The sequence below is a fragment of the Rana temporaria genome, chromosome 13 (assembly GCF_905171775.1).
Source record: "Rana temporaria chromosome 13, aRanTem1.1, whole genome shotgun sequence".
NCBI lineage: Eukaryota > Metazoa > Chordata > Amphibia > Anura > Ranidae > Rana > Rana temporaria.
In genome coordinates this window covers 42,417,614-42,433,007 of record NC_053501.1, presented here as the reverse complement: position 1 = coordinate 42,433,007, position 15,394 = coordinate 42,417,614, and the positions used below count along the sequence as shown (strand labels likewise).

General features: G+C 40.1%; 1 protein-coding gene across 13 annotated transcripts in view; it reads left to right on the top strand.

Annotated features, from left to right (window-relative positions):
* RALGAPA1 (Ral GTPase activating protein catalytic subunit alpha 1) overlaps positions 1–13,052 on the top strand; it is a 290,205-nt gene extending 277,153 nt beyond the window's left edge. For 11 of the 13 annotated variants that reach the window (XM_040333074.1, XM_040333068.1, XM_040333064.1 and 8 more), the window contains one exon: positions 10,398–13,052. In XM_040333074.1, coding sequence (XP_040189008.1) covers positions 10,398–10,543 — 146 coding nt within the window. In that variant the 3' untranslated portion in view covers positions 10,544–13,052. Of the gene's footprint in view, positions 1–5,109; positions 5,140–10,397 lie in introns of all 13 variants that reach the window. The other 2 variants (XM_040333065.1, XM_040333066.1) reach the window with 2 other exon arrangements.
* The last annotated feature ends 2,342 nt before the right edge of the window (positions 13,053–15,394 follow it).

The window sequence follows — 15,394 nt, the reverse complement described above, 5'->3', positions numbered from 1 at the left end:
GTGCCAAAAACTACATGAACACATTCTCAAGCTGCCACTTTAAATTAATATGGAATGAAAATCGGAAATCGGACACTTTATAGAAATATAGGTAAATAGCGGCACTAGCACCTAATAGATGTACTACACACACCCAGTGATGAAAATGGTGCAATATACCCTATAAGGGTCAAAGTGATGGCAAGATGAGCTACTATATCTACATGCCAAATTCCTGCCTATTAGTGCTGCAAGGTACGCATCACATAAAGGGATTAACTGCATCTGCAGCAAAATGGCCAGTTATACCACCAGTTATACAAGTTTGTACTACTGTATGCGTCCTAAACCCCTAGGAAAGATTATAGTGACCATACTGCACCGAATAAAGGGCTCAGTGTTGCAAACAATATTGCTTTACATATTCAATTACAATATTAAGACCTCCCAGGAGGAAGAGCCCCAAAAATATAAGAGCAAACCTCCTGCGTTACTTTTCAATATATTGAGTTGAAAAGTATTCGACACAGTGTAGACCACAAAACTCTACTCATTCGCCTGAAAGAAGTAGGAGTTCCAGACCGCAGATCTACCCTGGTTCACATCCTTCCTAGAAAATCATTCCCAGACAGTGAAACTAGGAGCCTTCACCTCTGAAACTCGTGCAATTTCTTGCGGAGTCCCTCAAGGGTCACCCGTGCTCTTCAAAATCTACCTCCGCCCACTCCTCAAAATTATCAGCAAACAGGACCTGTCCTACCACTCATACGCTGACAACACTCAACTCGAGCAGTAGTAGTTGAAACGATCATCAATTGCCGACTCAACTACGCAAACTCCCTCTACATAGGTCTACCTAAATTCCAGATTTTGCGCCTACAAGTCGTCCAAAACAGCACCCAGACTGGTAACGGGGAAAAAACCTTGGGAATCCATCGCCCCATCCCTGAGGACCCTTCATTGGCTAACCGTAAAGGATCGGATCATCTTTAAGACCCTGTGTCTCACCCACAAGTGCACACAAGGAAACGCTCCTCAATACTTGTGCGAGAAAATAAAACACTACACCCCCAATCGCATTCTCTGATCAACCAACCAAAACCTCCTCCGCATACCCAAGTCCTGCTACAAATCGAAGGGAGAACGAAGATTTGCAGTCCAAGGACCGTGACTATGGAACGCTCTACCCACAAACGCCCGCATGGAGGAAAACCATCGGGCCTTCATGAAAAAACGTAAGAACCCACCTCTTCTGAAGGATCAGGACGACACTGGATGGAAATAAGCACCTTGAGGCGATTTAGTTCGCATTTGCAGCGCTATACAAGTTACTCACACAAAAGTAGATTTTTCTACTTCCACTGGTAGATGAGTGGTACCATGTTCTCTACTTGCCAGATTCGGGCATGGGAAGAGCATATGGTAATGTCTGTTAGAGATTTGAGCGCTGTACATATGCAAAAGAAAAATACCCTGGTAAGATCAGTGACCAGAGATTTTCCACTGGTTAAAAAAAAACAAAGACTAATGTATGGGCTGCCTGTGTGTCCCGTACAGTACTACAAGAAACAGATGTTACTGATAAGTAAAAAATCCTATTATTTTGGTCTCAGGAACAAACATTCTTTCCAAAAATAAGAAATGTAATAACTGTTTTTTAGTGTTATGTCTTGGAACCTGTAACCATTATTCAATAGGGTGAGTCACTTTGCTGATTTTTTTTTCTGAAGGTTCACAATATGTTCTATCATTTGGCAGGATATTCATTCAATTGTGTTTTCTCTTCTGTGGCTAAAAATATTGCTGATACATTGGCACTGTTTTAAGGTAATCCTGTTTTAAGGTAATCCTATAAATATGACATCACAGGTGGTCTTGGATTGATCGTTTAGGATGCCAGCCTCAGCAGACGATGTTGCTTAAACAGTGTTTTTTTTTTTCTTAAGGAGGCAAAATACAGATGCCATATTAACTATATTACGTTAATTGTTTTGTTAGGTGACTTGATGTGAAAGCCGAACTCCAGGTTTCTACCGACGATTCCCTTGGCGTGCCCCCTGCTGCCAAATTTGTATTTTATGTTTGTATACTTACCTTTCTTTTAATAGATATTGGGTTTGTTTGTATAATGTCACACTTCTCCTTGCTCTTCCTTTTCCTTTTGCTGTGGAAGGGTCATGAATGCTGCAGAGAGCAACATGCATTGATGTTGTGCCACTCTGCAGCATTCTTCTTTGATCCAAGGGCAGCTTCATGAAGGACAAATATGGCGTTTTTTGTTTGTTTAAAAAAATAAAATCAGAGTTGGCAGTTGCTAACTTAAGCTAGAAGAGTGGTGTTTAGAGCTGCCCTACTTCCCTGCTGTTCTTTAAGGGGGTCAGTCCAACTTGATGTGGTTGTTTGTGTCATCCCTTGGCTTCTAATGTTTCCTGGATAATAATGGATAATACAACTAGAGATGCACTGAAAATTTCGACAGCCGAAACATATCAGGTGAAAATGGTGTTATGGGCATTTTGCCGAAAAATCTTTAAGTGAGCTACCTTGTTACAGATGGCGTTACTGAATTGAATATAGTTTTTCTGCGGATGACATAAAGATAAGCAGAGTAATAAACTCATATCAGGACATAGAAATGTTGCGGAATGACCTGAACAAAATAAAGGAGCAGGCAGACAAATGGCAAATGAGGTTTAATGTGGAGACATAGACGCTAAATATTCACTAGGTGGAGAACCAATGGGAGACCGAAGGATGGAGAAGGATATAGGGGTGCTAATAGATGACAGATTGAGCAACAGCATGCAGTGTCAAGCTGCAGCTACCGAAGCCAGCAGAATATTAGCATGCATAAAAAAAAGGAATATACTCCAGGGACAAAACTATGATTATGCCACTTTATAAAACTCTGGTTAGGCCACATCTTGGGTTTTCTGTCCAGTTCTGGTCACCAGTCCTCCAAATGGATGTGCTGGAACTGGAGATAGTCCAAAGAAGGGCAACAAAACTAATAAGGGGACTGGAGGACCTCAATTACGAGGTACGGCTGCAAACACTAAATGTATTCTCGCTGGAGATGAGACGCTTAAGAGGAGACATGATGGCGATCTACAAATATCTCAATGGGGATCCCAGCATAGGAATTAAACTCTTCAGTCCTAGGGCATGTATAAGGTCACGGGGGAACACAGTAAGACTGAACGAGTAGCGGTTAGACCTTAAACTGCGTATAGGGTTCTTCACCGTTGGGGCAATAAGGATGTGGAACTCTCTCCCACAATTGGTGGTGACTGCGGGGAGTATGGATATTTTTATAGTTCAAAAGTTTTATTGAAAACTTAAATATTACAACACACAGTTGCATAACATTCAAGTGTTATCATGAATGTAGCGAAGTTGTGGTATTCATAGGATTTTTAATCTCAAAGTAATAATTTAACAGAACAATAAGGTAACTTAGGACTGATATTTGGATATACAGTACCACCATCTCCAACATGGGTGGTGCAGGAGCAAGAAGAAAATCAGTAGGATATCAAATATTGCGTTTATAAATTATTTTTCCAGGAAAAGTTTGCTATATCATTCACATGTCATTTTAAAATGGAAAATCGTCACATTGTGATTGCTCACAGTACTCAAATAGATGTCTAAATGAACGAGGAAGGAAGAAGGAAAAACAGAAAGGGAGAAGAATCGGGGAACGAGGGGGGAACGCTCCACCTAGGTTATGAGGTAATAGTGGCTGTGTCGCCTTCTGCCCCACAGGAGAGACTCGATGGAATTGCGGAAAATTGACCATGAATTCCAAGGGATAGAGAATTGCTCCTATTTTCCATTTTCCTGGGCCAACAGACAGTCCTGATCTCAAATGCAGTCCACTTTAGCAGACCAAACCCCCAGGAAAGGCATGGTCATCAATTTCCAGTGCCTGAGGATCACTGTCCTGGTAGCAGCCATAAAGTGTTGCAGTACATCCCTTTTTACAGATTTAAGGGGTCCTGGAAGCATGGATAAGAGAGCTAATTCAGGTGAGGGTGTGATAGATGTCTCCATCAGTCTGCAATACAGGTCAAAAGATTGTTTGCCAGAATTTCCTCACCGGTGGGCAATCCCACCAAATGTGAAGCATGATATCTCTGGAATTCAGGCATCACCAACATGTGTCTGATAATGATGAATCAATATGATGTATAGTTGAAGAGGATCTATACCATCTAATCACTATCTTGAATCCTTTTTCTTAAGTCTTGGTAGCTAAGGATAGTTTGTGTCAGGAGAAAGCATTTTTGCCAATCCATAAGTGATATTGAATGACGGAACTCCGACTCCCAGGTCTGCGTATATGAAGGAAGACCGGGATAGAAGGCATTGAGTAGCAAGGAATATGGTTGGGGGGGTCGGTTTGTAAGAGCATTTCCTCAAATTCTGATAATTCGGAGAGATGTAAATGTGTGGATATAAGATAATGCTGTCTCTGAAGTCACAGTGTTAAGGATGTCCGGGGAAGGGTATCTACAGTTAGACAGGTCCGCACGCAGGACTTGGGTGAGTCGCCTGTGGTTCTCCAAGTATGGATATTTTAAAAAAACTTTTAGACATCTAAAAGGACACAACATACAGGGATATGGGAAATCATTATAGACACTGATACACATACACCTTCACAGGTTGAACTGGATGGACTATTGTCTTTTTTCAGCCTTACTTACTATGTAACTATTTATTTTCAGCTCTATAGACCGTTTTCAGTTAGTTTGTAATGATGCTCTTCATTGACATCAGTGACACAATGATTTAAAAGTACATTTGCGGACAGCAATTATTGCTGATTTATTGACTGTCGGCAATTAATACATTGAACCTTCATTACATTCAGTACAAATGATTCCAACTTTTTTCCTTTACAGGAAATTTTTACCTAAACATTTCATGCTGCCAGTGTCAATTCTAATGTTTTCTCCCCCTTATTACAAGCTGCACCTTTATTTTTTTTTATTGAAGATGAAATGCATATGATTTGTGTTTCCTGATTATTTGCATTTTCTTTGTAATTTGCCTCCTATCTAATCAGGTTTCTCTCTAGTCATAATTTGAAATATTTAAGATTTCTTTATTCCCTCTCTTTAGATCATTAAATCTTTGTTCTGTTAATGAAAGGTAAGACATGATTGATTCCCATCTTTTTTTCCTTCTCCCTTTTATTTGCCTGTATTCCAATCTTTCCAATCATTTACTTTATTCATTGCTACTAAATCACTGCATGTTTTTGTGAAGAGCACCTTTCACTTACCTAAGGACTTGTACTGTGCATGCAGATAGGAAGTGTCTGCTAGTAGTTTAATCTTTTATCTCTGTTGTCCGCCATCTTGATGCGTATGACCATCAATTTTGAAAAAACTTTGGCTGCGTTTAACCCTTGCAGTGTCGGAGTCCTTCCTTTTAATTTTTCTGCTGTTGGTTATTCATTATGTCCTGTTTGAGGCACACCCTCCTATGCTTATGTGGTCTCTCTGTGATGCTTTTTTTTTTTTGGTCTTTCTGCACATACAGTAACCTATGTCAGGGGTGCCCAACCAGTGGCCCGGAGCCCTCTGATGTGGCCCACGACCTCCTGCTCTGGGATGGCGGGTTGGCAAGCCCAGATCGCGGGTTGCTGACCCTCTATCTTAGAGAATTAGTGTTGTGAATGAAGCCTGCGATAGAGGAAGCAAACGGTTGCTAAGCAGAGCTACATAAACCGTTGCTTCTTGTATAGCACTGGCTTTTTGTCACAGGTGGAGTAATACCAAATGCACTCTGCCTGGGACAGCAACAGCCGGCGATACCTGAATAGAAGACTGTTCTTAAAGGTAAGCTTATTACTAAAATCCCAGTGTATGTATGGGCATATCTGTTCTGCAGTGGTTATTGGGCTGCTTTGAAACAGATCTACAGGTGCAGCACAGTGCACTTGTAGGTTACCTGCACATAGCCATAGACTTCTGTTATTACCTGCGGGTTTGGTGTCCTTTCTGAAAGTGCACCACACTTTCAGGATATAATAGAAGTCTATGACAAAGTGCAGCTAACCTGCAGCAAAGCCACAGTGTACTGCGCTGCACCCGTGGTGTGGGTAAACCGCAGCGCATCAGTGTACAATCAGCCTTAGGCACCTTTCTCATTGATCAGTCTGACCCTCCATTAACCTCTATGGAGCGGCAGATGTAAATGGACTTGTGTCCGTTTACACCCGCCTACGTCCGATCCGAAAAAAAAAAACTGAAGGGATCCCTCCCCTCTTGTCTAGGTGGATCGGATCGGAGGGCCCATGGAGTAGAATGTGCTATGTCTATGTCCACTCTGTATATGCAGAGTAGACACGGACTTGTCATCCACCCGCTCTGCTGATTGTAGCTCACGACAGATTACCAAGTCGCTTAAGTGGCCCTCGCTCTTCAAAAAGTTGGGCACCCCTGTTCTATGTGGTGCACTTTTTTTTAACCTTCTCAGCAGGTCAGTGATTAAGTAAGGGGACAATAGCTATTGCAGAACTGGACATTCCCATTTTGCACTTTAATTCAGCATTATTCATCTAGCCCTTGACAGCAATCACCAAAATCGTATGATCAGTTACAGCAAAAAAAAATATTTTGGTGATGGCTGCCAATCCATCATCTGTAGAAGGAATTCAGGGAGGAGACCTCTAGACTGACAGACTGCAGCGCACATTAGGTGGGTAAATCCACTAATTTCACAACAAAATGCAAAGTTTCTAAGTGCTCCCGTCTGCTAACTTCTAAAGAGAAACCATTCTAATCTAGTTTGAATTTAAAAAATATATATATTTTTGCAGGAAAACAAATGTGCATTTATTTATTTACCCACAGGAGCCTGCACCCACGATCAGGGAGCTCAGGGGTGGGGAGGTGCTTAGGGACATGTTATACCCTGAATATAAGTGTAACCTGTTCCAAAAGGTGAACTTGGCCTTTATAATTTAAAACTGAATTCACTTTTATTGCATCAAAACGCATTTGAATTGTGCAATTGTACTTTGCACTTCAGGCACACCAAATGCGACTTCACTTGAAATTGCACTATTTCTAAGCCACATGTCAGTGTGACTTCAGGTGTGACTTGGACATCTGTGCAACTTCTGTGCAGCTGAACTTGCAGAAAGTATTGCAAGAACTACTTGCAAAATCATTGGGACTCCGAACAGATGCAATCTGAGATTGATTTTCAGTCCAAACATATGCACAAATAAGAAGTGGTCAGGGGAAGGTGTTACTCATAGTGCTGCCTTAGAGTAGCAGAAATTATTTATAAATGAAGCCGAACTCTTGCAGAGAAAATCTGTCTCACTGAAGGTTTAATAAATGTCCTACAGGGTACCTTGGTGCTTAGCCCTACCACAGGGGCTTTTTTCATTTTGTTTCAATTGAAAAGAACAATTTGAAGCATTAGCTAAATTCACTTTACTAACTAATAGTGTTTATTGCCCAAAGCTTTGCATTATTTTGACTCCGAGATATGGCAGCCCAGCGGGTTATGCAGCCTTACAAGAAAGATGTGCCTCTGTTTCCTTTAGGACTGGTGCGTACTATATCAGTGCAGTTTCACCTCATGGACATTGCAAGATTGCAAATGTGCTTGGTTTACACCACTGCATTGAGTTACAAATGTAACTATGCATATTCCATACCTGAACAATCCTTCTGGAAGCTGGAGATCGCTGTAGTAGATACTACTACAGTGATCTCCACTAGCTTCTGCATTCCGCGCCAAATGGCTGTCATGCTGCTTACTTGAACACAGGAGGTTGTCATAGGCACAATTTAGAAAATGCATTGCATTTTCACAATAAACTCAGTGTTTTCCATTTGGACAAGGCAGAGATTGTGATGTCACCCCCTCCCCCCCCCCCCCCCCCCCCCGCCATTCCACCTCATCCAGAGGACACTTTGCATGCATTAAGAAAATGCAAATTGTTTTTTGAATGGTGCCCAAATGGCAACCCTCTGTGTTTGCAATGCAGCAGGCTGCATTGTAGTTGCAGTGCCCACTAGAGTGATTTCCAGTGGGACCGGCCAAGTATGGTATATGCATAGTTATAAATGTAGAAATTTCCATATCTGGAATTTTTTAACTGTGAAATATAAATGTCATGATGTAAATGTAGCCTTTATACAGGTAAAAGACCAAAACATTTCTAATATTAAGAAAAGGAGTTTCTGTTCCAGGAAGTTTTTTTTTTTTTTTTTCTCACATGTCCCTTTTCCTTCCATTTCCCATCACTAGCTGCATGTTTATGTTCATATTATATTCCTACTGCTGTTGTATTATTTGTTACAATGCAGAAACATGACAAGTGCTCATACATATATATATATATATATATATATATATATATATATATATATATATATATATATATATACGACCTGTTTACTGTCATGCTTCCGAAGAAGCGTTATGATACGCGAAACATGTAGACACCGGACCCATGTTTAAGGCTATTCACTCCATATTTATATTGTTCAACCATTATTGTTTGTTCAAAGACAAATGAGAGAGAAGATCACCGCTCAAGGTAGGTCTATTGTAGGGTCGTTTCAAAAATATAGGACTCCAAGGGTGCAGGCAATGCACTAAGGCAAATATTGGTAAAAAGATGAGGGATGGACAGCCGCATTCCAAACCAAACAGGTTGTCTTTATTCAAATCAACAGCAAGAACACAGCAGATCACAGCAATAGGAACAGGAGAATACCGACGTTTCGCACTGGCTTCAGTGCTTATTCATGGCTGAATAAGCACTGAAGCCAGTGCGAAACGTCGGTATTCTCCTGTTCCTATTGCTGTGATCTGCTGTGTTCTTGCTGTTGATTTGAATAAAGACAACCTGTTTAGTTTGGAGTGCGGCTGTCCATCCCTCATCTTTTTACCATTATTGTTTGTTGGTTGTGTATTTCTCTTATTTCAGTGTACCAATGTTACTGTCGTTTCTGGAAGTGATATTAGAGCATTATTCTGGGCTGTGTACTGATAATTACTACATAAAATATTTTTGATTGTATCATTGTATTTTTATAGATTTCTTCAATAAAATCCCTATATTTTTATATGAACTACCCAAGTGCCGTTTAAAGTCCAATTTCTTAGCGTAATTAGTGTCCATTTTCAAGTATTGGGACGTTGGCACATTTATGCAGGTGCATCCGCAGTGTCACCCTGGGAGGATGCACATTTGAGAAATTCCTTTTTCATAAGTTTACATACCATGGCAGAATTTATGATTTCTTGGCCATTTTTCAGAGAATATGAATGATCGCACAAAAACTTGTCTTTCACTCATGGTTAGTGTTTGGCTGAAGCTATTTATTATCCAATCTAGGCTTTGCCTTTAGGAGAGATACAGACTCCACGCTGATTACACCTGGTGCCTGGTTTGGCACTTTAACATGTGAGTGTAATCGCTATTTGTTGTTGTCATATACTTTTATCCATTAAATATACTACACAATGAGACCCGTTTCTAAGTCTCTTATGGAGTCATTTTTCCTATCCTAGTTTCATCTTGAGGGGCCAGTGGAGCAGAATTGTGCTGTTAGTGGAATCTGTTGTTCTTCCAGAAGTGCTGTTTGACCTTCCTGTAAAATGGGGTCAGATCCTTTGGCAATTCTTTTGCTTTCACCATGACTCAGAAGCCAGAAACATCAGTGCAGCACTGGATGAAAGATGCAAGGGTCTGTCATGACTCCAGAAATTCGTTGACCTTTTATACAACCACACTAATTACAAGCAAACAGATCACAGGAGAGGATGGTTACCTCTAATAGCCATTCAACTCCTTGTGTCAACTTGTGTGCATGTTATCAGGCCAAAATCACCAGGGTATGTAAACTTTTGATCAGGGTCATTTGGGTAGTTTCTGTTGTGATTATGATTTATAAAGAGTAAACACAGTTGATTGATAATATGTGAGTGTAAGAAAAGTTTTTGTGTTATCATTCATATTCTCTGAAAAATTACCAAGAAATCATAAATTCTACCAGGGTATGTAAACTTGAGCACAAACGTATAAATACAGTGGATATAAAAAGTCTACACACCCTTGTTAAAATGTCAGGTTTCTGTGAGGTAAAAAAAATAAGACAAATTCTGGAATTTTTTCACCTTTTTAATGTGAGCTATAAAACACGTATGTTTATTTAACAAAAAATAATAATCATCTGCCTTTTAATATCACTTTAAGCAAATGTCACTGAAGACTGAACTGCGTAAAATAAGGTCATGCGTTGTTATTATACCAAGTATATGGCATAGTCATAATTTAGCCATAGGTTCACTTTAATGTGAAAACTTTATAATTGCAATCTTTGCTTCTGTTATCTTTGAATGCAGCCTGATGCTCATCTTGTCTTATTTTGCAGCTGTTTGCCCAACAGATGAGCAGAACGAGATCTTACTGACTCAGGGTGATGGCTCAGAATTGGCATCCCCTATGTCGCCACGGACCAGCAAAAGCCGCATGTCTATTAAGCTACGGCGCTCCTCTGGCTCTGCAAACAAGACCTAGTTTTTGTCTTTGTCTTCGGCTTTTCCAGAAGAGTTTATTTATCGTGGGCAATGGCCTCTGTGGAAAAAGGCAGGCACCACACATTCACCTTGGCTGTTGTGCCAAAATCATGCTCCCTGTGCTTTTTATCTTACTTTTTTGTTTCACACTTCTATTTTATTTGAGTGAATAACACTGGACTTTTAGATATAATTTAAATTTTTAGCCTCAGACTGTTTTTTTTTTATGTTCTGTACAATGCAGGGTGCCATATGTATATCTTTGCAGCTTTTATCATTCTATGACAATTAATTTTTTGTTTTGTTTTTATGATGAATCTGGCTGATGTTTTTACTCTAATTTTGCACCCTCTTTGTTGTATATTTATTGACATTATTCTTGCCTATTATCATTTGAGTTTGTTTGTTTTTTTCTAGCTGGTTTTGACTTTTCTTTGGACCATCATAAAAAAAAAATTCCATGAGAATCAAGTTTTTAAACTATATATAATATTTAGCAATATCATTATACAGTGGTGTTTTTTTTTGTCTTGGTCCAATGAAACCCAATATTCCAGGATAAATATTAAATGTAACACAACTATTCACGTAATATTTTTATACATGTATTATTTTATTATATATAAATATATGCATATACATATATAAATATATTCCTTTCACTGGCCTAACATCAAGAAATATAGCGGTGTAATTTTAATTAGGCATCCTTTTTGATGGTCCTGTGTGTGTGGTTATGTAGAGGAGCAGTGAAGGGGGGTCTGTTTCCTCTTCTTTCCAAGAGAGGGTCAACCCTTTCACAAGCAAGTGCCCTTTAAGGTTTTGTTATGCTTTTATATGCTAAAATCAAAGTTGATTAAACTTCTTGTGGTCACAGATGTTTTTTTTACACATCGACTTGTATATGCAATGTAAAATGTTAAAGCAACCCTGTTGCTATAGAATTGAATTATTTATAGCTCATCTGTAAAAGAACACCATAAATTATCACCTTTCCAGTTGCCCGTGCAGCAGAACTCTGCCCTGATCCTGAAAAATCTGCTGATGAAGTCTGAACTAAAAGGCGGTGTTTCCCGGGAGAGCCAATCTGCTCAGTCTCCTGCAGCTCTCACTGGTTCTTGACCTCCACCCATTACGGAATACAGTAGGGACATATAATTCAGCAGGATGAACCAGTGATGGCTGTGGGGGACCCAGAATATTGGCACTTTCAAAAATGTTGGTTTTCCTTTCAGACTTTAACAGACAGTTTCTCAGTGTCGGATTAGACTTCACTGGCTGCAGGAAAGTGAAGTATGCCCTGTCTTCCTTAACAGGTGAGCCATAAGCAAATTTCTATAGTGGCAGGGTCATTTGTATGCTGTGATTACACACAACTCAATTGTTTATCATGAAATCTCTTATCAAAGTGGCCCTTGGTAAACCATTTGAACCCTTTAGCCTGAGGCTGTCAGAACCCTGCCCCACCCTTAATAATTAAGAGATGGCTCCAGGCCAACCTTGAATGTATTTATTCAGTGAATTGAGAAAAGTTTGTTTCCAGCTTTGGTATCCATTAGTTCGGGGTGCAGAACACCTCATCTCCACACTAATTGGAAGTTTTCACGTGGGCCAAGTTAACTGGTTTACTTATTAAGGCCGATCCACCAGCTTCACATATTTACATTTCTGTACCTCTTCCACTTCTGAGTTTGGTCAATGGGAGTGAAGAGAGGCCTGGAGTTTATATAAGTCTGAGGAATCTTGTTGCTTGGTGCCTCAGCAGCCAAACACTGTGGTCATTTGGGAGGGTGTGCGTCCCATGCTCTCTATCCCATATATATCTTTGATTACTGCAAAGCAAAAGGAAGTTAAGTATGTGCTGCTGGTGGGTACCCTATACAAGTAGCCCTTTTGATATTCCCTGTATTGGCAAAGTACAGCTGTGCTTTAGGGGGAACCAAGATCTGGTAGAGATGGAGATTGGGGTGCAAAGCTGGTGGTTTCAAGAGGCACTCAAACCAGGTTTTCCAATTCTCTTGTTCTAGGTAAGCTTTTAAGGTACCTTTTTAAAATATATTGCACCTTCTCAAGATATGCCAAAGGACTGAACACAGATTTGTGACATTTCAATATAGAGTTAAGCTGGTCATATATAAACTTTATTGCATGAAGCTCAAAGGGCACTAGTGCCTAAATAATTTTCCTACCATCAAGTCTCCAAGCTGTTCCCGGTTGCGTTGGCACAGCCTTATTTGGCTCTGGGTGTTGATCTTCCAGGAGTTGGGTCCTTGTGAGGACATAATCTTATGATTTCGTATACGGACAGCTTTCATGGATATTTTTATTTTCTGCCATTCCAGCATTATTTTATGTTTTATTTATTTTGTCTTTTTGTAACATTGCTTACCACGATTTCTTACATATGCCATATCACGTCTCTTAAGACATGAATATTCCTATGGTTGAATGCTTTCATTTGTCTCATGAAAATAAATGTAAACTCTCTTTTCATTAAAAGTTTGAATGTACTGTTTTAATATCCATGTAAAGATTTTTGAGCCATTCCGAAAATTGTGCTGCTGTCCAGCTTAGTAATAATTAACTTAGACTAATTTTCCACAAGCCCACTCTGCTGTTACTGGTGTTCATTGCCTTATGGTAGAACAAAAATATTGATGTATGTGTCATTTTTTTATATATATATTTTTATCTCGGTTCGGTTTTTGACATTTTGTCAATGTCATCATTTGGAATTGAAATTGTCTCACCCCATCATCCCATTTGGATAATTTTTCGCTCTGTGAGCACCATTATTGCTTGGTATTTGACTTTGGGCCCATTGACATGTTTGTGTTGCATTACTGAATTATGGATAAGAATGTGTTGTCTAACACACAAAAATAAACCAAAAAATTTGAATTTTGGCAGTGCATTGCAACATATATTAGTGCATTGCGCTGCTCTTTAGCCTTTTATACGTTGGCATTGCGCTGCACCTTAACCTTTTATATGTCGGCAGAAGGACTCGTACAGGCAAATGGGTGTACCTGTACGTCCCTTTTGAATTTACTGCCTTGCGCGCACGCCGTGCACTCTATGTTCGCCGGCGGCCTGCGATCGGGAGAAGGAGAGGCAGAACGGAGAGATGTCTATGTACAAAATACATTTCCCTCTTCTGCCTAGTGACATGACAGGGATCTACTGCTCATTGGGAGCAGTAATCACTGTCATGTCAGTGGTAGCCCATTCCCCCACAGTTAGAATCACTCCCTAGAACACACTTAACCCCCTGATCACCCCCTAGTGCTTCCCTGCCAGTGTCATTTATACAATAATCAGTGGCTATTTATAGTACTGGTCACTGTATAAATGACAACGGTGTCAAAAGTGTCCACCATAATGTCGCAAGTCACGATAAAAATCGCAGATCGCCGTCATTACTAGGGAAAAATAAATTATAATGATAAAAATGCCATAAATCTATCCCCTATTTTGTAGACGCTATAACATTTGTGCAAACCAATCAATATACACTTACACTTGTGATTTTTCTTTTTTACCAAAAATATGTAGAATACATATCGGCCTAAACTGAGGAAAAAAATAAATATTTTTATATATTTTTGGGGGCTATTTATTATAGCAAAATGTAAATAATATTGCATTTTTTTTTCAAATTTGTCGTTCTTTTTTTGTTTATAGCGTAAAAACAAAACGCAGAGGTGATCCAATACCACCAAAAGAAAGCTGTTTGTGGGGGAGAAAAGCACGTCCCAAATTTTGTTTGGGTACAATGTCGCACGACCAGGCAATTGGGGAATGGATCAGCAGGTCTTTGTCAGCTTTGAGGGGTTTGCAGCATCTCTCCCAAATGGTCAGAATCTGATAGTCCCAACCACTGCCCCAGTCTGAGTTGCTGTCCTCAGCTTTTTCTGATTCACCCCTTCCCCTCTATGTCAGATGAAGGCCATCTGCCCTGACAGAGGCCTCAGATCGTAAGGGCCGCAAGCAAGACCCTTTGTCTCTCCTCCTTTCTCTGATTCTCTACTTGTGGCGTCTGTGCTTCTTGAAGAAGGTGGGAGGACTCTATCTGGCTCTGAAGGCTGCATTCAGGAGAATACCCAGTGTGCTGATATCTTACCCAAGCTAAAGGACACACTTACTTTCCTTATTGTTTAAGTTCACTTAATTCTTGCCCTTGAGCAGCCTGTATTGTCCTGGCCAAATGTCACCCATCTTGTTATTTATAAATTGCCCCACCAAAACATTCCTTGTACACTTGCTCTTTGAGCCTATCATTTGCTCTGATTGGCCTTGAGTTGAAAAAAAAACTATGCTCCTCCCAAACGCTTTGCACAGAAATGCCCTATTGAGGGTTTCCTGAAAAAATGGGTGATTTGACGAAGATCCGGCCTAAAAAAAAAAAACCCTTGTGGTTGCTGTTGAGGATGGCCCCGTAGTCAAGTGCCCTGTGGATGAATGGTTAAATGCCCTCAAATTTCTGTTTTCTCTGGCTGGTCCTCCTATGCAACCTGTTGCGCTACCGTGTGTGTGCTTTAAGGGCATGGCACAAGTTTCTGGCTCCTCCATGAGTAGGAGCTTCTTCCAATTGCCATACACTACTGCATGGATGGATGGTCTGGTTGATACTCTCCACCAAATTTCCAGCATTCACTTCTTTCATTCCATGTGTAAAAGATGCTTTGGCTCAAGTTTTGGTCTACTGAGATTCTCTGTAAGAAGCAGCTTGCTCAGATGCCTTTTGATGTACAAAATTATTTTGGTAACTCCATGGACATTGAATTTCAAGTCATGGTGGCAAGAGTACCCTTTTATTCCAGAGAAGCAGGCCTAAAGCTTCTGTGGTAAA